Here is a 27787-nt window from a genome sequence, read left to right as displayed (position 1 = left end):
GAATTTTATCAGAAAATTTGAAAATATATAAGTGAATTCCATCAAGGAATTTTATCAAAATTGTTAAAAAAATTGAATTCTTTCCACAAATTTAAATAAAATTGTATTGAAAATAATTGAAAACTTGCGTAAAAATTGTATTTAAATTTTTAGAAAATAATTCAATTTTTCTCAGAATTTTATTACAGTTATTTAAAATAATTTATTTTATTAAAACATCGAAAATAATTCAATTTTTTAAAATAATTTCTTTAATTTTTTGAAGATAATCGATTTTTTTAATAATTGTAATTAATAAATTTACTATTAAATTTTATTAAAATTACTGATCGAAAATTACATTCTATTAAACTATTATTTTTATTAGAGTTTTTGTAAATAATTAAATTATTTAGAAGAATTTCTTTAAGTTTTTTTGAAAATATTATAGTTTTTTTAATAGTTTTAATTGAAAATTTTGAAATAAATTAATTAAACAAAGAATTTTTTCAACATTTTAAAATAATCGTGATTTTTAATCCTAATTATAATTAAAAATTTAATTATTGAATTTTATTAAAATTGTATTCATAATAATGGAATTTCTGAGAAGAATTTTAGTACTTAAATAAATAATTTAATTTCTGCTAAGAATTTTACTATTTAGAAAAATAGGTAATTGATTTATTTCAGAGAATTTATTAAAATTTTAGAAGATATTAATGAACTTCTTTAAAAAAGTTTTATTAAAAATTTTTTAAAATAATTTAATCCTTTCGTGAAATTTTATTAAAATTGTATTAAAAATAATTGAATTCTTGCAAAGAATTTTAATATTCATAAAAATAATTGCATTCTTTCAAAGAATATTATTATTTATGAAAATAATTGAATTTTTCCAAAGCATATTATTATTTATAAAAACAATTGAATTCTTGCGATAAATTCTATTAAAATTTTTTGAAAGTAATTGAATTTTATAAAGAATTTCTTGATTATAATACTTTTGTTATTTAAAAATCTTGTTATAATTCAAATTAAGTTGAATAAAAGTTCAGTTATTTGAAAATTTAATTCAATTAAATTTCAATTTAAAAAATTCCAGTTACTTAAAAATACAATTAAAATATAACTTTAGCTAAAGAAAAATTCAATTCACCAAAAAATTAGTTCAATAAAAATTTATTTAATTATAAATTCAGCTAAATAAAAATCCAGTTCAACAAAAAATTAGTTCTATAAAAATTTAGTTTAATAAAAATTCAAGGTAATAAAAATTCAGTCTTATAAAAATTTAGTTAAATACAAATTTAGTAGAATAAAAATTAAGTTCAATAGAAATTTAATTTAATAAAAATTCAGTTAGATAAAAGTCCAACTACTAAAAATTTCGGCTAAATATATAGAAATAAACTAAAATATCTAATTAAAATTTGTAGGTATTGCTGCAGAAAGTAACGGAACGCGGTCCAGCTATCGAGTGCGTGAATTTGACAGGAGGACGATTGATCCGCGAGGGCAAGGTAAGATAAAATTATTATAAAAAAAAAAAATTGGAAAATTAAATTAATTAAAATAGTTTTGCTACAAAGTCATTTTGTGTGAATGTTTGTGTGAGTGAAAATCTTAGTCTTTAGGAAGTAGAAAACGACGCATACCAATATTATTTCTGTAATATTATTTTCCAATAAGTTCTCTTTCAGCGGTCATCGAAAAAAAAAGTTTTAACGAAAAAAAACAAAAATTACCCGAAAAAAACAGCGAATCTGGATGTTACAATTTTTTCTGGTAATTTGTACATATATTTATTTGTTACATTCTCATCACATGAGAAGGTAAATTATAATTTTTCTCTATAAATTTAATTTATTGATAATAATTGTAATTTTTTTCATACTTTTTAATCCAATTAACTCTTTATTTAACTCAAATTTCGATTTTAGAAAAAAGATCGTAATGTAATTTTATAATTCACGTCGGAATTAATTAACTAATTAATTAGTTAATTGGTTAATTGATTTACTTAACCGTTGCGTCTTGATCATTCGATTAGTAAATTAGTTTTGTCAGTAAAAAAGAGGAGAATGTATTTCCATTTTTTATTGACAATTTAGTTGAATGATAAAATTTAAGAAAAATTGAAATTTCAAGAAGCTTTCGGCATTAGTTTTGCAACTCGAATCTTAAGATAACTCAGTGTGGTATTTATTTATTAACGGGATAATAACTTCATTAACAAAGCATAATTAATAAATGTAACAAAAACATTAATTTCGATTATTTCTTCATTTTTAGTAGAGTTTGAAATTTTTAATACAGGCTTATAAAATTGAAATTAATTTTCTAGTTCACAAGCAAGACAAATAATATAATTAATATAATAATTAATTGATACGGCTTATTTGGCTAAACGATAATTTTTATATGCTTCTGTTGAGATTTATTTATTCATAGAGTATATTTTTTTGATTCCATTTTTTTCTTTGAGAGAATTATTACTTTTTTTGTTGAAATGGAATGAAAAGAAGAATAAATTTTTGATTTGTACCACATTGGGTTATTGAACGTTATCGAGATTCGTTCCCTCGATGAATTTGAAGAGGGGTTTTTTTTGCTTATTATAAATGACACATGCTTCCAGCGGTAAAAGGTAGTGTTTCATTAGTTTAATATTGCACTAACCGTAACGGACTAACCCGAAAAACTTTAGATTTATGGCCAGCGACTCAGGGCATTCAAGGAACAATTGGAGGAGATTTGTCCGTCGCTCGACGCCTCTGTCAAGAGGCCACGAAAGGAATTCGATTCGACAGTGGACAATATTGCACGTGATCTTGATACGCTCAACAGGCGATACACAACGCTCGTCGGTCTTCTTCAAGATCGCGTGCGTAAATCTGGATCATCAACCGACGACGCATCGCTTCAGGTGAGTTGTCAATTTTTCTTTTTTTTTCTCTAAGCTCAAATTTTATTATCTTTGCGTAATTTTTTACTCCACATGTGCAAGAATTTTATTACATTTCGGAGCATTTTTAACAATTGACTTGATGAAGCTGGAAATTAAAATAAAAGATCACAGACGCTTTTTTTGAAAGAAGCGAATTATTTTTCAAAAATACAAAAACGATAACAAACAGTTGTTAGATGAAGAGAATTAATTCGAAAAATAAATAAATAAATAAATAAATAGATAATTTATATTTATTAAAATTATTTAACAATCACAATTATGGCTTTAAAAAATACTACTTTGACAGGATTAAAATTTTAATCTATTGAAATTTTTTTAAATTTCATTTTTTAATTAGGTAATTGAAACGTAAATTAATTAAAAGTTCTATATTAATTAAAGTTAAAGTAAACTTGAATTTTGACGCTATTGAAACTTAAATTAATTAAAAATTGTAAAAATTACATTTTTCACCGTATTTGAAACATAAACAAATCAAAATTGAAATATAGTTCATTTTTGGTGCAATTTTGGTGCATTTGAGACTAAAATCAATTGAAATTAGTATAAACGAAATTTTTGGTCATATTTAAAATGTAAATCAGTTAAAAATTGGATAGAGTGCATTTAAATCTTATATCAATTAAATTTTTTGACAAAATTGAGTTTCTTATCATATTTTAAACGTAAAATCAAATAAAAATTAAATAGAATTGAATTTTGGGGACATTTTAAAGACTTAAATTAATTAGAACTTGGATAAAATTGAATTTTTATTGTAATAAAAATGTAAATTAATTAAAAATTGAACAGCATTAAATTTATTTTTGAAATAATTTAAAAATTAAATCAATAAAAAATTTAATTAAATTCATTTTTTATTATATTTGTAACTTAAATCAATTAAAATTTAAGTAAATATAATTTTTGAACATATATTTGAAATTAATATAATTAAAAATGGGATCGAATTGAATTTTGAATATTTAAAATTAAAATCAATTAAAATTGAAAAAATTGAATTTTTTGGAACGTAAATCATTTAAAATTTAAGTAAATTTTAATTTAATTTTTGAACATATTTGAAATTAAAATTAATTGAAAATTGGATCAAATTTAATTTTGAACCTTTGGGACTTTAATAATTCAAATTGAAAAAATTAAATTTTTGATATTTTTGGAACAAAAATCAATTGAAAATTGGATATATTAAAATTTTTGAATAAAATTTATTTTTTTTATTAACTTAATACCGAAATACAAAAAAGAAAAAACATAAATTGATATTTATAGGGATTAAATTTGAGACTGATTGAAATTAGAATTTTGGAAATTAGAATGATGGAAATTTGAATAAATTAATATTTATATTAATATTTCAAAGTCTTAAAAATGTTGACGAACATAATTCAGAGGTAATCAAAATTTAAATTCATGAATTTTTAGACAAATTAAAAATCATTGAAAAAATTAATTATAATTTTGTGAAACTCAATTTTTAGAAAAAATATTTGGAAAATTTACTTTACAAAAATTAGAATTTTTTAATTACATTAATTTAATTAGAATTAGAAAAAAGTAGGTAAAAGTTTTACGAAATAGGTAAGAAAATTAAAAAAAAGGTAAAAAATAAATGTGAAAAAAAGGTCTGTGATCTCTGTTAATGGTCTTCAGTTTTCCTACAGTTTAACAAAATTTATGATCCCATATCAATTTGATTAATCTTTCTTAATAAAGTCATGGAGTTCGTTTATTAATCTTCGACTTTTATCTCAATCCATTTTTTTCTCAATAGATAATAATTGCTGTGAGATGCGTTTTATATCAGATTATAGCGTTATTTAATTTAAGCATTTAATCCAAATGGGATATTTCTCGATTTAATTTATCCCCCTTTGTTTTCTGATTGCAAGCGCATTTGGAAAGTGTCCAAAATTTAGTGGGACCAGACATTCATTAATTTGTGTCGATTTCGTACAATTTGCCTCTTTAATTAATTCAATCCAATATTTTAATTCCGGCGCGATTAAATAAATTACCCAGACTTTTCAGGAATTTAAAAATAAATTTTAACTTAAAATTTTTTAATTCAACAAATTTTTAAATGTTTAAATTATAAATTAATAAATTTTTTAATTTATAATTTAATTAATTAATAATTGATTTTTAAATTATGTTCCTGAAATTAGCGTCGACGTTTAATATCGAAAACTATTGTTTGGGTTTTTTAGAGAAAAATATGTCACCAATCTAGGGAGTTAAAAATTTTTCAAAGCACTTTTCTAATCCAAAAACTTCGTGGAAAAATACGTTTCGATGCTCGGCGTCGACGCCAACTTCAAAAATCTTTAAATTGAATAATTAATATTAATTAATAAAATAATAGAAAATAAATAAATTTCTAACAAATTGAATTTCCGTTTTCTGGAATTAGTTGTGAAACAAATTATTTAAATTAATTTTTGCTCTAAAAGTTAACGAGAAAATTGTTTGTATTTGATTTTGAAACTTAATCTATTTTTTGAATTGCATTTTGAAATTGAATTTTGAATTGAAGTTGAATTTTTTCGAATTATTATTTTAAAAAAACTTTTTTTAATTGTTTACAAAAATTATTCGTTTTTATTGTTCGGGTTAAAAATAAACTTAAATATTGAAAAATCCTAAAACTAAAATTTAATTTTGTTGCAAAATTGATATTATTTGAAAAGAATCTGAAGAATAATATTTGCTTTCGAGAGGTTTTGTATTTTTCAGAAAAAGTAAATATGTTTTTTTCATGTTGAGAGAATGATCAACAGGTCCTTTTCAACGACGGTTATATTAGATCACCCACTCGTTGATGGCGGAACTTATGCTAAAAAGGAGGAAAGAAAATATAAAGATGGTTTTGTTACGTAATGAAATTTCAGAGCTATGTGAAAAGTCGATTCTCAAATAATTACGTCATATTCCGAAGTTTTCAGAAATGACGTGATATATACTCAAGAAAGATATCGAGAGAAAGAGAGATAGTAGTTTGTCGAATCATTATTTATTTCGCTTAATTGTCATATTTATTAGAAAAGCCGTTAGTATCAAAGATTGTTTTGTCTCAATTGCCCTCCGAAGTAATCTTAATGATTGACTTATCCTTCATTTTCATTACAAAAACATTTCGCAAAAGAAATCGTCTCCATAATGATACTAATAAATTTTTTTTTAAAGAATTCAAACAATTAATCAAGTTAATTCGAATTCAATTCTATTCAATTCTATTCAATTCTATTCAATGATCGGACAATTTTTTATTAACTTTGTACTTTAGTGGAATTTTTGACGTTTATGATCAACGATTTTGAAGAAACATTTTTTATGTAGATTTTTATAAACATATATAAAAAAGAAATTTTTGCAAAGTTTTTTGATACACCATTTCTAAAAAAAATATTTTTACAGAGTCGCCACAAATTGTAGAGAGTAAAATTGGTTAGAAAAATCAGGAATAATTTTAAGAATTTCATAAAAAGTGGAAAAAGTATTGAATTTCTAAAATTTTAAGGAAATATTTATCTTTTTGAAGAAAATATTATGAAATATTTTTCATTTTTTATAATACAAAAAAATACGATTTGAAATTAGTTAGAAAAATAAAGAAATTAATTTTCGATTACAAAATTTGAATAACTAGTAGTTTTTAGCGTTTGAAGCTTAAAAAATCTTTTAAAAAAAAATTTTATAATTAATATTTCTGTCAGAGAAAAAATCAATATTCTCCTGTTTTGAAACAAAAAAGTTTATTCAGATAAACGTTGTAAACTCCATTCATATAAATTTATTGATCGTAGATTAAAAATTTTTCAGAAAATTCTTATTTCTTTTTGTGAAAATAATTTTTTATTTTTATTGTTTTAAAATTTTTGGGAATTATGCGCTAAATCCCTGTCGATTAAATGGATTTACAAATTCTTGTAGCGATGTTGTAAATCAGAAGTTTAAGGTCGTGTTATTCATTGCGTACGAAACACACGGCCACTGAATAACACGATTTTAATAAAAAAAAAAGAAAGATTGTTTCTTTGTTAATTTTTGGTTGATATTTTTAATTCTTTTTATTTTTCGTAATCAAAAGGATTTGAATTTTTTCTGAAAAGCGCGATGCGGGATCAATATGGAAGAAGGTTTGAAGGTGGGGTTTTCGATGCTACAGCTGCTGTGGTGTGTAGTTTAGTTCGAGAAAAGCAATCGTGGACGGTCGTCGAAATACTCGGTTTCAAAGAAGACATTTTTTACCGGTTTTTCTTTTTTTTAAATAAATGTTTCGAAAAAAATTGCGAAAAATTTGCATTATTCATGTCGAGCCTCATTATTATTCGAAAGGTACGAACGTAATTAAAACTTTCGTTTCCTTGCAATTACACCGGAAAATTTAATTTTTCTATTTTTACTTTTTATGGAAAAATTTTTCCTTGCCGGAAACGGTTTTCGAAATTTCAAATTTAAAAGAGTTTAAACTTACTTTTTGGAGGATTTAATAAAAACTTTTCACCAGAAAATACAATTTTCTCATTTTTTTTATTTGTTAAGGAAACATTTTTTTCTTTTTTATGAAATAATTTTCTTTTGCAGAATATTTTGTAAAAGTTTCAAGTTTAAACAAATTTAAATTGAAACTATTTTTTGAATTTAGATCATTAATGTCAGAAAATTTTTTTTTCTCATTTTTTCTTTTACTTTAAGGAAAAATTTTTTTCAACATTTCAAAATTCAAAATATTCGTTTTGGTAGAAACGTAAAGAATTTAATTTTCCACTTTTTCAATAATTAAATGTTGCATTTGAATGAAAATTACAATTTTCTTTCAACCTGAAACTTACTTTTTTTATCGAACTACTTTTTAACGGATTTCATTAATTTCATTAAATTTAGTAATAAAATTTTTTAAAAATTCGAGAATAAAAATTACGTATATTTAAAAAATATAACATTCAAGAATTAAAAATATTTTTCAACGTCTAAAGATAGGGAAAATTTTCAAAAATTGAATTTCTCGAAAACTTTGAAATACTTGACATAAAATTCCAATTTTTAAACAAAATGAGAACAGCCCGTACATTGTTTATAAATAAATAGTAAACAAATAAATAAATAAAATAGTTTTTGAGAAATAAAATCGAATGTTGATAATTCGATTTTTTCCGGAATTTCTGAAGCCAGTTTGAAATGTCGAAAGCGAGAGTTTGTTAAAAATAGATTATTGAAATTTAAATACAAAGCGGTCAGGAAAAATGATGTTGTATTTTAAAAAAAAATACGTAAATTGTCCACCTTCTAATACAATTTGCCGCACTTAATCTTCGAAGATAAGGTTTATCAGAAATTGGTAATACGTTTATTGTATCGACATTTAAAGTTCACATTTTTTTTCCGTAGTGAAAAACGAAAAGAAAAAACAATAATGATTTTAGTAATTTTCGAATTTACAGGAAAATAATAATTATTAAATGTTATCGATTCATTTCTTTCAAATTAATATTTGTCGTTAATATATATTTGTTTAATTAATTTATTGCGATTATAATTTTTATACAGAATATTTAAAAGAATTAAAAATTTTTTTTTTTAGGGATTTAATTAAAAGTAATAGAATTTCAGAACGAAATTCTATTGCTAATTAAAAGTAATAGAATTTCGGAACGAAATTCTATTGCTTTTAATTAAATCCCTTTTTTAACTTGAAACATTCAGTTCAATTATTATTTTACAGCAAACAAAATTGACTGCTTAATTATTTAAATTTTTTTCGAATAGTTTTATTATTTCTTTGGAAAATTTCCTCTGTCGTTTTATTTTTTATCACCTCTCTCAGAGGGTGCGAATAACGCTTTGATTTCATTCATAAATCGGTTAGCGGATATTCGAGTGTGGCGTGCGTGAATATATTATTTTACCAGTTTGCCGTCTGACTTCGCACAGACAGCATCGCTTTTCCGATTGTATTTTTTTTATCGCTTTCTTCCGATATTGTTTGTAAATTTTTTCGATTTTTGTGAGAAAAAATCTTTGTTTTTTTTGTGAAAGTCAATTATTTTCAAACACGTGTCATTTTGGTATTTTTGAAATTAGAGACGAAAGAAAACATAGCAGTGAATTAGAGGAAATATTTTAGTTTATTTTTATTTATTTTATTTATATAATTTTTAATTTTTATTTACATATTTGTTATATATTTTTAAAAAAATAACTATATTTAATAAATTTCGGACGTGTTAAAAATTGAATTAATGTAAAATTAAATTTTTCTGAGGACAAATTTAAAAATAATATTAATGATAGGTACTAAAATTTAAATATCTTTTGGGGTAAATTTAAAAAAAAATAATAATGATAATAATTGAAAATAAATATTTTTTATAGAGTAAATATAAAAATAATATTGAGAATTAAAAATTAAAGTAAAATATTTTTTGGTGTGAATTAAAAACTACCAATTTTAATAATTAAAATTAAATATTTTTTAGATCAAACGTAAAAAATACTAGTAATAACTAAATTTAAATATTTTTTAGAGTAAATGTAAAAATAATTTGTTTTGGTTTGAAATAAAAAATACAGTAAAATTAAATATTTTTTATGGTAAATGTAATAAAAAAATTTTAATAATAATTGAAATTTAATATTTTTCGAGATAAATGTAAAAAAAATGTTGAAATTTTTGCGATATTTGGTGAGATTGAATATTGTGTAGAGATTGATAGTTTTATCGTAGGTCAGGCAACTGTGAAATCAATGAGAATTTATATAGACATTTGAGTATTTATTGTTCTTGGGACGAAAAACAATGCAAGTCAACCGAGTGAAATGAATCCCTTGGAAAAAATTGTTGTCACTACGGTAATTTGTTTTAATTAAATTTCAAATTTTTTCTCGTGTTATTTCTATTTTTTAAGAATTATTTTAATTATTTCAATTGTTAAGTAAACTTTTCAACGAACCCAATTTTTGTATTTTTTTATACTTTTATTTCTAATTTTTAATTTTCACTTTTCGTCGATATTTTAATTTTTAATTTTTATTTGATCAACAATTTTATTTACTTTGTTTTTAATTTAGTTTTTAATTTTTTATTTTATATTAATTATTATTTTTATTTTTTTCTAAGTTTTTCATCCTCAAATATAAATTTCATTATATTATTTATTTTCTTTCTTTATAAATTTTTGACATTCGTTTTTTTATTTTCTATTCATTTTCAAATTTTTTTCTTTTTTCACCTCAATTTTTTTTTAATTTTCAGTATTAGTTTTTATTTTATATTTATTTTTCAATTATACTTTTATTTATTTACTTACATGTTTTCTTTAGTAAACTTAACTTTGAAATAGAAAAAGCGAAAATTTTATTTTTTTTAGCATAAACCGAAAATGAAAAGTTTTACAAAAACTTTTACGAAATTAGAAAGAAAAAGATTTTGAAACTAAACGTTACCTTTGAGTCGTAAAAATATTTGAAATATTAATTAATAATAGTAATTATTATTTATTAATAATTTTCTGTAATTGATTTTATTAAGTTCTATTAATTAATTGAATTATTAAATTAATAATAAATATTAGTTAATTAAAAATTAATTATAATTTGGTTATTAAATTAAAAATGTGCTAACAATATTTTAAATGTTATCAAGTTTTTTTTCTCAAAAATCGTTAAAATATTAAATTTTTTTCGTCTCGTTTGTGAATATCGACGAACTTGAACCAAAATAATAATTGGTCGAAAGTTTCGCAATAATTATAATTTGTCAGAATTCCAAATCTCAGGAGTTGTGTAAAAAATTTTTTTAATTTTCAAGTTCATGGGTGACAGTCGTCGTGCTATGTTCGCGGCTATACAACAAGTTAACGAAGATTATGTCAGAATCTATTTTTAAACAGTCGATTAATTTTCTTCTTATGAGAACAATTTACATTTAAATCGTTATTTCCATTTATCACATATATACATACAACTGTTGGTTGGCAATTTTCAAATAGAAATCTAAATCGAGCATTGTAATTTTTTCTTTTCTTTTACGGCGCGGCAAAAAGTTGTGTAAACGATTAGGTGAAATGCAAAGGCAATTAAAGTACAACTACAATTTCAGACTGACTGACATTACAATATAGGTTAAAGGTCTAAGGTTTTGGGAAGCATTTTTGAATCGGATAAGAAAATTGTTTTAAGGAACTTTGAAGGAATTTTCGTTTTCTATATGTATAGAGTTGAGGAGATTTGGCAGCATTTTGCTTAAGTATTGCTCGAGTCAATAAATGTTACACACCAATTATAGAATTTTTTCACGGTCACGTCGAATTTCAGAATCATTTTTGTCTTTTGAAGATATTTTTTTAGCTTCGTTAAAAAAGTTAAAAGTTAATATTATTTTGTAAATGATTTTTTGTAAATATTTTTAAATTTTAGGTATTTATAGTCTTTCTAAATCTTAATGAGATCTCAATAGAATTAGTGAAAATTTGTCATCTAATTCAAATTATAGTAAAAATTATCACTACTTTTTAGAGGAATTTAACTATTTTCTTTAGACGTTAAAAATTCTTTTACTACAGAGTTTTAGTGAAAAACGACTAAAATTTGTCGAAATTTTTAATAAATTACATTAGTAGACGATTTTTTCACTAATTTAGATTAAGAGAGTATTTTATTTCTATTGTCTTTTTAATTAGACAAAAAAATTAGAAATACTTAATTTTTTTTAAATAAATAATTAAAAAATAAACAAATTTTTTGTATTTGTTAAAATATTTTTATTTAGGTATTCATTTATTTAACACTAAAAAGTGAATTTATTTATTTTACTAAATATTTTGCTTTTAATATTTTACTTTCGTCACTTTTTCATTTTTTATTTTTAGTTTAAATATTTTTATTTTAATTTCTTTTTGTTAATTCTATTTTTCTAATAGAAAATAACTTTTTTTTATATTACTTTACTTTCATGAAAGTTTCGAAAATTTCAAAATTTTTTGACATTATTTTACTAAAATTTTAGCGAAAAATGATTTATTTACTTAGTCAATATATAAAATGATTAAAATTTGTCGAAATTTTTGCTATTAAATTAAATTTGTAAACGACTTTTCTCGAATTCATACTTGGAAATTTCTTTAATTTCTATTGCTATTAATTAGAAAATTAAAATTAAAAATAAATAATATGTTTTAAAAATAATTTTTTGTTAATTTTACTAAAGTTTTAGTGAGAAATGACTAAAATTTGTAATTTGTTACCTCATTCAGATTTAGAGTTCTTTAATTTCTAAATTCTATTGCTTTTTAATTGAAAAAAATTAAAAATTAAAATTAAAATTAGAAAATAATGTTTGTCAATATATTTATTTGTAGAATTTATTAATTAATCTCTCTAAATCTAAAATAGTGAAAATTCGTTTTCTAATTTAATTTAGTAGAAAATTTCACCAACTTTCAGTAAAAATTCTTTTCTTTAGAAGTTAAAAATTCTTTTAATAAAGTTTTAGTGAAAAATGACTTAAATTTGTAAAAAATTTTACTAAATTAATTTAATCGATGATTATTATCATTATTTTACTAAATATTTTGCTTTCAATATTTTACTTTTCTTACTGATTTTAGGTTTTTATTTTTTAGTTTAAATATTTTTATTTAAATTTCTTTTTCTTAATTCTATATTTTTCTAATAAAAAATAACGCTGTTTTTTATTTAATTTTTGCCGAAAACTTCACTTTCATAAAAGTTTCAAAAATTTCAAAATCATTCAAAATTTTTTGACACTAGATTTTATTTCATTTATTAAAGTGAGAAAAAAGCAGAAAATAGGAGAACTGTTTACAAACAGAAAACCTTGACTTTTTTTATTCTTTGCGATCGCAGAATGTTTTTTTCTCCTTTTTTTGCTTTAGTTATGACTAAATGATAAATAATTGTTTGCTGCAATTTAAAAATCTTGATTTATTGAACAGCTGTATAAAATCTTGTTAGAAAAATTAGAATTTTATTTTTAATTATCTTTATTTACAATATAAACAATATAATAAATAATTATTATTTTCGATTTTATTTGTAAATTCGTTTTGTAAAATTAAATTTTTTTTTGTTGTCAACAAATATTTTACGAGTTTACTTTTTTTATCGGTTTTAATTTTTAAACAGGCATAAATAAATTATTTATTTATTTCAGAAAAATACGAAAATAAAAAATTATTTATTTGCTAAAATACAAAAAAATGTTTTTGTGCAACACCTGTAAGGAAAGTAATACTTTGCATGCCTGTAAAGTAGGCGCAAAACAGTACTTTGCTGCACTATTGCGGCAAAGAGCTTACTTTGCTGCACTATTGCGGCAAAGAGCTTACTTTGCTGCACTAGTGCGGCAAAGTACTTATTTTGCTGCACTAGTGCGGCAAAGTGCTTACTTTGCTGCACTAGTGCGGCAAAGTTCTTAAACTTTTGGGTTTTTTTGGTGATATACATAGGTATTTGTTTTCTATTTGTAGAATACCTTTTTTTTACAGTAATATACGTGTAAAAAACCACGAATATTAAGTGCGGTAACATACGTTCCAAACCCTGCTAAACAGTACGTATGTTGGCGTCAACTAGCGTTTCCAAACAGCTTTTTTTATCAAAACCAAAAGGTGTTGCACAAAGTACTGTGTGCAACACGTACGAAAGAAGATTTTCCAACTTCGTGCAAATTGCTGCCCTCGCTTCGCTCGGGACAGCAAACTTTGCACTCGTCGGAAAACAGCTTCTTTCTGTACTTGTTGCACAATATACTATTTTACATGAGTAAAATGCCAAGGTACTTTTTACCTTGGTGCATTTTTTATTGGAAATAAAATTTTACATGAATTAAACTTTAAAGGAATTAGTTTGCAAATTATGACAAGAAAAAGACTAAAAAGAAAAAAAATTGTGAAAATAAAAACAGTATATTTTCGAAATAAGAAAAATAATTTACAGAATGAAAAATGTAATTTTTCAAAGTGAAAAAAAATTCAAAATAAAATAAATTTAAAAATGAAAATTAATTAATTTTTAAAATAAAATAAGTCGGAGAAATGAGAAAAAATAAATTCCAAAATTAAATCGCGACGGCGATTAAAATGAATTTTATATATATTTTCTGTGCAACAGTCACTTTTCGAATACGTGTATTTTTAGAAGATCCTTTCGAAATGAATGATTTGCCAAGCGCAGTTTCAGTTTTCCGTGGATAAAAAGTATATTGCAGCTTCTTTTTCATTTTTCTTCTTGACTTTTTTGTACCTATAATCTATCTTTTTTTTCCGGGAAATTTATCTCACAGTTTATGACATTAAATTTCACCTTTGGTTTCTTCAACTCCCGGTCTCAAATAACGCTTATACTCGGATTTGTTTCTCTCGTTGAAAGTGCTTTTGCATCTCTTTTAATCTTCCACCGCAGTTCCGCGCCCACGATTCTAGTTTACGCTTGATAAATTTTACCCGTCGGAAGTTTTTGTTTCAAAATAAAAAGAAAAAAAACATTCTTTGACAGGTTACTCGGCTAGTAAATGGATTTTTGGTCAGTTTAACTTGTTCGAGTCAAGAAGACTGTTTAGCGATTATTTTGAAAAACTAAATGTTATTTAGTGATAAAATATTGGATTGAATTTATTTTTCATTCATTTTGATGAAACGAAAAAGAAAACGAAAAAAGCAAAATAAATAAAAGTGCATTGAAATGTAAAATGTATTGAAAGAAAAATTATTTTCTATAAGGAATTTTTTTTATTTTAAGTGAAAATTTTATTAGAAGTGAAAAAAATGGATTGAAGAAAAATTGAATTTTAAGGAGATTTTATATTTTTTGAAAAATGTTTACGGTACAATATCTTTTTTCATTGTTATTTCAGCGTGCTCTTCAAGAACAACGACCGTTACGAACTTTTAGAACTGAATTCAATATTTATGAGAGTACAACGAGCGAGGAACGATTTACATCAACGACTACACATTTCACCGAATCGCAGTGAGTTTTATTTTATTAATAATCTCCCCCTTCCCTCCCCATTTAAAAAAAATATTCTAAATTTTATGATTCTAAACTTTTCTATGTTCAAATGAACAAAATTTTGTTTATTTCTTCCTCAAATTAAATTTTTATTACAATAATTTTGAGGCAGTATAAAAAAAATTAATTATAGTTTCTAAATGTAAAATTTAGCTTTTTAACTTTTATTGCAATCATATCAGCAATTTGTGAAAATGTTTTTAATAAAAAGTTATTCGTTCATTTGAACGTTCATGAAACTTGTGTATCATTAAATTTTAGTTCATAAAAATTAAATTAGTTTGAAGAAAATTTTACTCCGGTACCTACCTAAAAAATTTTTTTTTCAATTGAATATAAAATGTAAGATTTCAAAGAAATTTCGAAACGGAATTGAAAATTATTTGATTTCGTTTTTTAAACTCTGATACGAATTCGAAAATTCCATTTTAATATTATAACAAAATTGAAATTTTAAATTTGTTTTTAGGATGAAATTATGCCGAAATGAAATTGAAAAACAATTTTACTCAAAAACTATGCAATGCGATAGGAAGTTAAACTCAAAATAGAATTAAAAATATTTTTTAAATTTGGAATTTGAATTAAATTCAAATTTAATATTTAATTTAAGTAATTTACAATTTAATATTATTTTAATTTAATTAATTAAAAATTCTGTATTTAATTTATTAAATTTAAAATTTAATATTAAATTTAATTTATTTAAAAATTAATTTTACTCGGTTCCGAAACTTAATTTAATTCCATTTTGGTCACGAAATAGAAATATAAATTATGAGTTCAAAATTCAAAATGAAATTAAAAATCGAACTTGACTCGAAAATCTATTAGATTCTGTTTCAAATTTTTTTAATCTAAATATATCAATAAAAAGAAAATGGAACTGAACTTTTTATGCAATTCATAAAAATTAGGAATGAAATTAAAAGACTATTTTAATTCAGCTCTAAATTAAAAATGAAATTTTAAGTCTAATTTAAATTCTTTTAAAATCTATAATAAAAGGTAATCATTAATTTTATTCTATATCTTTATAATTAATAAATTTAATTAAATTTTATTAAAAAATCTAATTTGGTTATCTTTTAATACTGAAATAATTGAAATTGAAATTTGATGCAAAATTTAAAATACATTTTTAATTTTGCTTATAATTTTGATATCAAGTAAAATTTTGATTTTATTATTTCAATTTGTTACTAAGAAGAAATTAATTTCGTATCTGTATTTTGTTAAAGAATTTAGAATCTAATTTAATTTTATCTTTGAGTTTTCAATTGGAATTAGAGTTTATTTTCAATTTTGCTTCGATTTTTAAAACGAAATCTATTAGACTTGAAATTTCTTAACAATTTTGAAAACGGGACTACAAAATTTCGTTCGAAACTTTTGAATTGTAATCGAATTGAATTTTGAAATTTCTTTTGGTTTATTTTACGAAATCAATTGAATTTAAAATTTTATTTTGGATTTTTATAAATGTATTTTTTTTGAGAATTTCAAATCTAATTTTTTGATATTTTTCTTCAGTTTTTAAAAAGAAGCGAGTTTTGTCTCAAATTTAAATAGAAATTGAATTTATTTTTCAATATATCTTTGGATTTTCTTAAATTCTGTTGAACTTTAAATTTTGTTCCGATTTTATTAAATTTGACTTTTTTTTTAAATTTGCTTCAATTATCAAAAGGAATTAAATATAATTTTCAACTTAGCTTCGGATTTTCTTATGGAAAATCCGAATTTTTTTTGTAGAAAATTTGCTGCAATTGTTGAAAAGAATCTAATTTTGTTATAAATTGAAATTGAATTTAATTTATAATCTAACTTCGAATTTTCTTAGTGAGTCTTAAGAACTTTCAATTTTTTCCGATTATAATAAATTTGATTTATTTGAAAATTTTAGTTTGAATTTTTAAGCTTTTTTTCAGCTTCAGTTTTCAAAGAGAATAGAATTTCGTTTGTTGTTTATAATGAAATGGAACTTAATTTTAAGTTCCTTTTGTATTTTCTTACGAAGTTAGTAGTCGAAATTTCGTTTCAGATTCAAATAGGAATTGGATTTTATTTCATTTGCAATTTTCAAACGTAATCTGAATTGAAATATCGTTTCAAATTTAAAAAGAACTGAAATTACTATTTCAATGAAATTTCTTATATTTGAACCCTGAACCAGAAGGAAATTATTCAAAAATTTTGTTTCGTTCTAAATTCATCTATTGAATAATAATTAATAAAAAATTAATTAATAAATTAATTAATTAAATTTTTCACTTAATAATAATTTAATACTTTGAAATCATCTGAAAAGTAAAATTAGGATTATAAACATATATTTCCCCGCTGAGAGATATCGATAACAATTTCGAATTTTCCTCACGAATTTAGATATGAACGACATGAATCAACAGCAACGACATATTCGAGTGAGTATCAACATGTGTCATCGAGGGAATCGTCGTCGTCGTCGCCTCTCAAAAGGCCGTACGATCGAACAAACGGCGAGACAATCAAATCGCCATCCGAGGTCGATGCATCGCGAGCTAATTGTTCCACTAGTAGTAAGCAATTTAGTGAAATTAGGAGTCTCAACAAGATTCACAAATCCGAGGGGACTAGTGAAAATTTCATGGAAATAAAGGGTATCGTTCATCCCGTGACAAAGGAAATAATTTCCGTCGGCGAGGCAATTAATCTTCGAATTCTCGACGTTCGAAACGGTCGTATATCAACCTCAATCGATGGCAAGACAAGTGTCACCATCAAGGAGGCTGCGAATTTAAATATTATCGATGACGATCTCGCGAAACGTTTATTAGGACCATGCGGAATCACCGACGACGGTCGTCGTATTTCACTTCTCGAGGCGATACAACGTGAAATTCTCGACGCCGAAAGAGGAGACGATCGTGTCAAGGTAAATTATCAATCAACAGGTGGAATTAGCGTTGCTGATGCGATGAACACGGGTTTATTAGATCCAGAAACGGGGCATTTTATAACCGCGAGTGGCGAAAGAATTTCCATCGCCGAAGCGTATTCCCGCGGTTATTTGACGCGAATAAGTACAGATGTGAATATCAGTCAGGGCTCCCTCGCGTTATCCGATGCAATTTCTCACGGGTTGGTTGACGATAGGCAAGGGCGAATTATGGACAGAAACACCGGCGATACACATCTCCTAGACGAGGCAATAGCCATCGGAATCATCGATCCAGAAGTGAGGGAAGTTGTCGACACGCGGAACGACACAAAAATTACGGTTGCGCAAGCGATCGATCAAGGTCTACTAAATCCAAAATCAGGCAAATATCTCGACGAAAAGTCAATGGAGAAATTAACTTTCAAAGAAGCAAGGAGGAGATCAATGATCGTTAAACCCCTAACTCTGAAAGATTGCTGCGATCTCGAGATTATTGATGAGACTGGAAAAATTGCCAGTCCCGCCCGTCAGACAAAACTAGGAATTATAGAAGCAATCACCCGCGGGGTTTTAGATTCCGACAGGATTAAATCGATAACGGACGATAGGACCGACGAGAAAGTTACTCTAGACGAAGCGTTGGCTGGTGGAATAATCCTACCGGATGGTAAATACAAGGATGGTAAAGAAGAGCTGATTTCAATTCCAGACGCCGTCGATAGAGGGCTCATAATCTCCGTTGCGCAAAAGTCGATATTCGATATCGAAGGTTTTAAGGATCCGGTATCTGGGGAATGGATCAGTTTGAATACGGCTCTATTAAAAGGACTTGTGAGTCCAAAAGCCGGTGGATCATTTGTGACGGACTTAAAAAGCGGAAAGACTTTACTGTTAAACGAAGCAATAGACGAGGGACACGCTCGACCCGAAGTTATGGAGATGCTAAATCGAGGAATCGGTGTCACGGAAAACGGACGCGAAGTAAGTGTCATAGAGGCAGTTTTACTAGAACTTCTCGATCCAAAAACGGGTCAATTACTCGATCCTCGTAGCAAAAAAATTGTGCCTTTAAAAGAAGCCATTAGACGCGGTCTAATCACGCCCGATGGAGCTGCCTTATTAGCCAGTCTAATGAACATTACCGTCACTTCCCAAACAATGACCAAGACGGTTAAAAAATACGTCACCGTCACCGAAACTGGCGAGAAAATCACAAGGGACTATAAATTCTCATACTCGGAAGCCGTCGCAAGGAATCTCGTTAATCAACAAACGGACGAATTCCGCGATCCTGACACTGGTCGAGTGATGAGCGTACAGGAGGCAATTAGCCAAAATTTACTCGGCGAGGACAAGAGAACAAAGGAACCGAAACAGGTAACATTCGAAACGATAATCGATTCATCGCCAAGGGCCATTGGAACGACTACGACAATCATCACCCGCGATATCGTTTCTCCAAATCGTGAATCTTCCATAATTTCCGAGACGTCAGTGTCTATTTCTCCCTCAGCTTCAAGTGGAGTCTACAAAACGGTTCTAGAAATTAGAGAAACTGAATACGACCCAAAACGGGAAGACTCAAGTGCCGAAAAGGAGACGAAATTAATCCAACAGGAAGCTTTTGAATTACCACCAGGTGGTTGGATGTTAGCCGAAGTAATTGAGAGAAAACTCCTTGACCCAGAAACAGGTATGTGCATGATTCCCGGTACAGATAGACTCGTTCCATTCCAAGAGTGCGTGAAATTGGGAATTATCAATTCTAATTCTGCAATTGTGATCGATCCCAACAATCGTGGAACTATTTCTCTCCTGAAGAGTCTGGAACAAGGGGTTTTAGATTCAAAAGGTCGGTACAATCCGGCGAAAATAACACTCAAGGAAGCCATTAACAGGGAGTGCGTTATTCTTGAGAATAGAATTGTCGAGGTCGAATGTTCCTCCCCGAGATTGCTGCAAATAACCAAAGTTACGGGCGAACCGGACAAAGTGGAAATATCGACAATTGATGATCCGACGAAGAGTGCGATAGTCAACGTATCGGAGGAGCGAAATCTCCTAGACCCAGTGCAGATAAAACCGGGAGTAATTTACGATCCTTCGACAGCATTGGTAATATTCACCGAATCGGGAAAGTCTGCCGATATTTTAACTGCTGTCAACGATGGAGCCTTACAACCGGAATTCGTCGTCATTAAAGATCCACGATCTGGTGAAGAAATACCCGTTAAAGAGGCAATTAGACAAGGGATCCTAGATTCCGATCAGGGAAAATATAAGGGTAAGAATGGCAAAGGAATGTCACTCGCGGACGCTACAAAGTTGGGTCTCGTTGCCGTTTTAGGCGCTCCTTTAGTAGCGGCAGCAGCTGCTGTCGAAGCGGTCAAGAAAGCCATGATCGAGGACCCAAGAACAGGCGAGAAGATCCCTCGCGAAGTTGCCATCGAAAGAGGTCTAGTGAAACCCGAAGTGCCTCTATCATTAGGAGAGAAAACAAGAGCCCGAGTGACAACCGAACCGAAATTCAAAGTCACGATCGGGAGAGCAATTTCTGAAGACGAGGCGAAACCAATTGTTCTCCAAAAGATGAGGAAGAAGATCATCAGACCGAAGGAAGCATCCGAGTCCGGTTTAATGGATAGGGAGACCGCGAAAGTATTGGAAACAAAACTCTCCGGTGATGATGGCGAACCGTTAACACTGCTAGAGGCTATCAAAAGTGAAAAAATTGATGCGAATCGAGGAAAGATTGTCGATCCACAGACCGGAGAAGCTTTAACAATAAAGGAAGCTTTCAAGCGAGGGATTCTAGATTCAGAGAGTGGTGATATGTTCGTCCCGATAGCTAAAAGTATCTCCATTCCGGATTTATACAAACAAGGTCTCATCGACCCTCAAGGGGAAATAATTCATCCTGAAACTGGAATGACTCTAAAAATGACGGATGCGATAGTTTGCGAAATTCTGGATCCAAACTCTAAAATTGTCAATCCTAGGGGAGAGAAACTAACGATTGAGAATGCTATCGTAAGCAATGTGATTGACCCCGTGAATTCGGTAGTGAAGACAGAGAATGGCGACATGACCTTAATTAAAGCCATCGAAGCTAAAGTGTTCGATACCAACGATTCGAGGAGGAATTTATCCGAAATTCCTCCAATCGGTATGACGTTCCCAGTTGCCTTAAATCGCGGTCTCATCGACATGAAGAAAAAAGAAGTCATTCATCCTGTAACCGGTGAACGATTGACCCTCGAGGAGGCGATTAACACCGACTTTATCATGACCGTTCCTTTCCCTGAGGCACCAGACAGCACCGAAGTTAATAACGCCCTCGACTCCTCTCTCATCGATAAAGGAGTGTTCCAACATCCAAAAACAGGAGAACAATTACCTGTTACCGACGCCATTGAATCCGGTGTTTTGGTCATTAAACCCCAAACTGAAAATATCGGAACGATAAAAGCGGTCACGGAAACAATAACCTCGTACCATTCAAAAACGTCCGAAACTGTTCAAATAGCGCCAAACTTTGCTCTAGTTAGTCCCACAGAAGTGCAGGACCTCAGTACTGGAAAAATCCTTCCATTAGACGAGGCCAAGAAGAAAGGAATCGTTCGTAAGTCGAAAGAAACCGAAGATACAGTAGTGACATTTACTGACGCCGTTGAACAAGGATTAGTAAATCTTGAAACCGGGGTATTTACAGATCCCGACTCTGGAAAAGTGATACCAATCGCAAAAGCCATTGAGACTGGAAAACTGGAGACCGCACTACCGCATGAGAAAATCATCTCAGGTCCCCTAACAGTTTTAGAGGCTTTTGAACAAATTTATGACGAAAAGGCGGAAAAGTTCCACGATCCCGTCAGTAAGAAGGACTACAATCTTTCAGAAGCGATTCAGGTCGGTCTGATTGAGCCAGATTCGGTCGTTTACGATGTGAAATCGGCTGAAGCTGTTACCACCAAACAGGCGATAGAGAAAGGTCTACTCGATCCAAAAACAGGAAAAATGAAAGTTAGCAGCGGTAGTTCGATGTCTGTTGCAGATGCTGCAAAACTAGGTCTTTTGGCCGTTGTCGCCGCACCTATTTTAGCCGGCAAGGCAGTAATTGACGCTGTCAGGGATAAAACCAACAAGGGGGATAAAAGTTCAGCAATGATTCCTAAGCGAGAAAGTCCAAAAGACTCCAAGAGGTCTAGTTCAGAAAAGGAAATTCCAGAAAGTAGAAAAGTCTATAAGAAAGATTTACCGTCTTTGGATAAAGTAGATCCGCAGGGTAAAACATCAGCTAAAAACTTAACAGACAACTTATCGACATCAACAGAGTCTGAAGACCTAGATGAAGCAATGGAGTCGACGATAGTCACGACAGTTCAGGAGGCTATCGAAAACGAACGAATCGATCCGAGAACGTGTCGTATTTTCATTCGAGGAAAGGAACTACCGGAAACGACAATTCACACCGGTCTAGAACAACACGAAATCAGTTTAACGGACTCGATAGAAATTTTCTCCAAAACAAAAGTGGAATTACTGGAAGACAAGAGTTTGAGAATTCGAGTCACCAAGGAACTTACACCAGAGAACTTGGCCGAATTAGGAGCGTACAATTTGGAAGCCGAGAGATTCGCGGATCCCTCCACGGGCAATTTGGTCTCTTTCAATGAATTTGTATTATCCTTGGAAATATTCGATCCGGATAATGTGCAAGTTAGGGATATAACCAGCAAGGGGGATAAGTTCCTCTCACTTCGAAAGGCAATCGAAAGACCATTGCTTGATCGCAATATTGGCTACATGGTTGATCCGAAAAGTGGCAAAAAGATCCCCTTCTTCGAAGCAGTTCGTCTTGGATGGATTGCGGAAAATCCCACAGAAACCAGCAGCGAACTTTTGTCACTTGAAGAAATCATCGAAAGTGGCGGCTGTAATCCAATCACTGGCGACGTTTACGATAATTCCGGAAATACTTTGTCTTTGGCCAATGCGATCAGGAACGATCTGATTGATCCCGATTCAATCAGTGTGAGAAATCCTCTAACCGATGAGATAATCCCCCTAACCGAAGCAATTGACTTGGGAATTGTTGACCTCACCAGAGAAACTATTGTGAATAGTGAAACGAAAATGGAGACCGAATTAAATACCGGAATGTCGATGGGACTCTTAGTGCCGAGACAGCGAAAGCCAATTTCCCTAGAAGCTGTCATCAATCTCGGTCTCTATGAACCAGAGACTGGTAAAATTCTCGACAAATTCGCGAATCAATTTATCGACATTGAGGAAGGGGTTCGTAGAGGAATTGTCGACGCCTTTATCACTGAATGCAAAGACACAAAAGCGGGTTCCTTCCTCTCTTTGGACGACGCCTTGACCGTTAAATTGATCATCCCCCTTACGGGAAGATTACGTGACACCAAGAACGGAACTTTGCTACCTCTAAACAAAGCTCTTAATCAGGGTCTAATCATTACTACGCCTTTCATTCCATCACTTATCGACACAATCGTTCAAGAATACTATTCACCAAAAACCGGTCTCATTCTGAATCCTGCCACAGGCGACGAATTGACGGTCGCGAAAGCCCTCTCGTCAGGATTCGTCGATGGAAGAATGGTAAAAATAAAGGACGAAAAACAGGACAAAGCTGTTTCGATTCAAGAGGCACAGGAACTGGATATTCTGGACTTGAAAAAGGGTATCCTGTTGTATCCCCATTCAATGACGCTGGACGTGGCTTTTGAAAAGGGCTACATACTAAGTACGGTGAAACCCTGGACGCTACAGGAGGCGCTGGCACACCAGTGTTACGACGCCCAGACCGGAAGATTAATAATCGATGGCGATCGATTCACACTCGAGGAAGCGATAGCAAGAGGCATCATCACTCCCGACAGTCCTTCAGTAAAAGATCCAAGAAGTGGTAACATAATTTCGCTCAACGACGCAATCAAACATGGTGTCATCGATCCCAAGAGTGGCACAGCTCTAGATCCAATTTCCGGTATTCCGTTAAGTTTAACAGACGCTCTAGATCGAGGACTAGTCGTACCGGCAAAACGCAAAATCTCACTACCCGAAGCTGTATTTAAAGGATTCTACGATCCAAAGACTGGTCAATTCACCAGTCCGGAGACACAGGAGAAATTACCCACGGATCGAGCGATACAGAAAGGTGTTCTAGATCCAGCTTCGGCGATCGTTAGAGACGGTGACGGTGAAGTTATCACATTCCGAAAAGCCATTAAGGAATCGATTGTCGATCCAAAAGCGGGCACCGTTACCAACAGTCGGGGTCATCCGATAGATTTCCATGAGGCTTTCGAGCAGGGAATTCTCCTAGAGACCCGAAGACCAATGAGTTTTAGTGAAGCGATTTTCAAAGGGATTTTGGATGAGAGTGGAACTTTCCTTGATCCACAGAGTGGACATCACTTGACATTGATCGAAACAATACGGAACAATTTGATCGACGCTGATTCGGTGATTGTCAAGGACACGCGTGCCGAAGTGTGGAGGAAGATCTCCTTGATGGAGGCAATCGAAACCGGCTACATTGATGGAAGAACGGGCAAAGTGAAAAATCCCGAAGAAATGGAAATTAGTCTCGTCGAAGCTTATCACACGGGCATTATCATTGACAAAAAAGCCGCCGTTTCGTTGCAGAGAGCAATTCATCAAGGTTTGTACGATGAGAAAACAGGCAAGATAATCGATCCCAGCACCGGTCGGAGTTTAACACTACACGAAGCGATGAGAAAGTGTATCATCAATCCAGTCCTCGCTTGCTATTACGACAAGCGAACGGAGCGAGTTTTGTCATTAGCTGAAACGTGCCGAGCCGGCGTGATCGATCGCCGTGCCGGTACTTTCAAAGACCCGACCAACAATCGCACTCTATCGCTAACTACCGCCTTGCAAACGTCCCTCATCATAGACATCGAATCGACAAATTTCACCCTCTACGACGCTCTTCTAATGAACATGTACGATCCATCGAACGGCAAATTCATCCATCCGTCGTCAAACAAAAAATTACTACTCTCCGAAGCGTGCCAAGAGATGATCAATCCCCAAACGTCAATCGTCAAGAATTCCAAAACCAATCAATACATTTTCTTGGTGGACGCCATCGCCACCGGTCTAGTGGACAACATCCGCGGAACCTACCAAATTCCAAATTCTCCCCAAGTGCTAAATCTTCAAGAAGCCCGAAAGAAGGGTCTAATCGTCCCCTACCGAAAACCCCTCTCCCTAGAGGAAGCCATCAAGTGTCACATCTATTCCGCCGGCAAATTCACCGATCCGTTGACCAACAAAATCTACAATTTGTCCGAAGCCCTAGAAAGTGGTCTAATCGATCCCGAAACAACGGCATTGAAGGACGCAACAACCGGACAACTAAAGACCCTTTTGGAAGGAATTCAAGATCAGACAATCGACATCACGACCGGTAGTGTCCTCGACCGTAAGACGAACCGAACTTACAGGTACGACATCGCTTTGGAAAGAGGTCTTCTTGTGAGTGTAGAACACCCGAAAATGGACGATCAGCAGAAAATCGAAAGACCAAGGGAGTGTACCCTAAGCGAAGCGATTAGGGACAAACTTATCGATCCAAACACATCGTTCGTGAAGGATCCCAAGAGTGGAAGATACATTCCTGTCAGTGCGGCCCTAAATCATCTAATCGATCCCACGGTGAAGGGAACCATCCCAATCGAAGAACAACCCCACTGTCTGAAATTCGAGAAATTTGTCATATTCCTCAACAAACCGATCTCATTCCCCACCGCCATTGACAATGGTCACTTGGTTCTTGAAACCGGTAAATTTACCGATCCCAGAACAAAGGCAGTCTTGAGCCTAAAAGAGGCGATCACTACCGGAGCAATCGATCCCGATTCGGCGCTAATCAAAGACACCGAGAAGAAGAAACTAGTAAAACTTCCCGAAGCATTCCGCAAGGGAATGATGGACGCCGAGAAGGGAAATGTCCTTGACACGTCAACATCCCGATTGTACACCCTATCGAAGGCAATTGATCTCGATCTGTTAGTAACCCAAAAGCAGGGAATTTCGTTTATCGAAACATTACAATACGGTCTCTACGATCCGGAGAGTGGTAGATTTTCCGATCCATTCGCGAATAGTGTCGATGGTCAACGTTTGACATTGACAGAGGCGATAGATTCACTTTTGATTGATCCGAGTACAACCGTGATTAAGGATCCAGTTAGTGGTGATATTTTGAGTTTGTTAGAGGCAATTAATGAGGGGAAGGTCGATCCAATTGGGGGAAAGATTTTTGATAATTCGGATCATGGCGAAGGTTTGGATTTCATCAAGGGAATGGAGCACGGATTTATACTCGCAGCAGAAGCTCGGGTAAGTCATGTATTTTATTTATGTTTCTTAACTCATGGTCATCATTCTTTTTTTGTCATAAGAAGCTTGCTATTTGGGATTGGAAAAGTTTCAAATTTTGGCTCTAAATGAAACCCATTTTTCTTTGCGTTTTAAGTTTTTTTTTTTTTTATTGCTGATCTACTTTTGGTGATCTTTTTTTTTCTTCTTTTGGAGGCTTTTTTGGCATGGTCCCGCAGCATGGACCGCTGATATTAATCACTTCATAATCTACATTTGTTTCGTTTCTCGTTTTCGACTATTTGGATTCATTTCTGATTTTATTTTAATGAAAAGGGAAAAGTAAAAAAGTTCAAAAGTAATAAAATTCTTTGCAGAAATTCAATTATGTTCAAAATTTAAAAAAAAATTCTCGTCAAAATTTCAATTATCTATCTTTAGAAATAATTAAATTCTTCTCCGAAATTCAATTATTTTCAAAAAATTTAATAGAAATTCTTGGCAAAATTTCAATAATTTTACAAAATTTTCCCCAATTCAATGATTTTTAACATTTACTATTTTAATAAAATTTTCCAAAAGAATTCAGTTATTTAGAAAAATTTTAATAAAATTCTACGTAAACATTTAATTATTTTCATAAAATAATAAAAATTTTACAGGAATTCAATTATTTACAAATTTTTTAGCAATTTCTTCGCAATAAATCAATTATTTTCATAAATAATCAAAATTACAGAGATTCAATTATTTTCAAAAATAATAAAAAAAACTTTATAGGTTTTCAATTATTTTCATAAATAATAAAATTCATCGCAGAAGTTCAATTATTTTTAATGCAATTTTAATGGAATTTCACGAAAAATGTAATTATTCTTAAAAAATTTATTAAAATTCATCAAAGGAATTAAATTATTTTAAAAAGCCTTCCTATAATTTATTTATTAGAATTTATGTATTATTGTCAATATATTTTTAATTAAATTTCTTGAAAGAATTAAATTATTTTCAAAAATTTTAATGAAATTCTTTTTAACAATTCAATTTTATTTTCAAAATAATTTATAATGAAATTCTTCGTAGAAATTTAATTTATTTCAATAATTTATCAAAATTCAATTATTTTCAATGTCTAATATTTCAATAAAATTTCACAAAAAAATTCAATTATTTAAAAAGAAATATTATTAAAATTCGTCTCAAGAATTCAATTATTTTCAAAAGTAATAAAATTCTTCGTAGAAATTCAATTATAGTCAAAAGTTTTAAAAAAATTATCGTCATAATTTCAATTATCTTTATAAATAATAAAATTTTTCTCCTAAATTCAATTATTTTCAAAAATTTTAATAAAATTCTTGGCAAAATTTCAATTACATTTTCAAAAAATTTTCTCAATTCAATCAAAATTTTTACTGAGATTCAATTATTTTTAATAAAATTTTAATCAAATTTCTGGAAAAATGAAATTATTGTTAAAAATTTTATTGAAATTCGTCAAA

At 29.4% G+C, this 27787-nt stretch overlaps 1 protein-coding gene across 34 annotated transcripts in view; it reads left to right on the top strand.

Moving 5' to 3' along the window:
• The window catches only part of LOC122509239 (microtubule-actin cross-linking factor 1), a 323170-nt gene that overhangs the window by 235840 nt on the left and 59543 nt on the right, over positions 1-27787 (top strand). For 22 of the 34 annotated variants that reach the window (XM_043623133.1, XM_043623132.1, XM_043623140.1 and 19 more), the window contains 4 exons: positions 1419-1502; positions 2690-2908; positions 14829-14944; positions 17375-26306. In XM_043623133.1, the coding sequence (XP_043479068.1) occupies positions 1419-1502; positions 2690-2908; positions 14829-14944; positions 17375-26306 (9351 nt within the window). Of the gene's footprint in view, positions 1-1418; positions 1503-2689; positions 2909-9661; positions 9806-14828; positions 14945-17374; positions 26307-27787 lie in introns of those variants that run through there. The other 12 variants (XM_043623156.1, XM_043623154.1, XM_043623155.1 and 9 more) reach the window with 2 other exon arrangements.

This window comes from Leptopilina heterotoma, unplaced genomic scaffold (genome assembly GCF_015476425.1).
Source record: "Leptopilina heterotoma isolate Lh14 unplaced genomic scaffold, ASM1547642v1 Lhet_6, whole genome shotgun sequence".
In the NCBI taxonomy this organism is placed as follows: Eukaryota; Metazoa; Arthropoda; class Insecta; order Hymenoptera; family Figitidae; genus Leptopilina; species Leptopilina heterotoma.
Note: the sequence above shows the minus strand (reverse complement) of the source record. Positions and strands in the feature narration are given on the sequence as shown.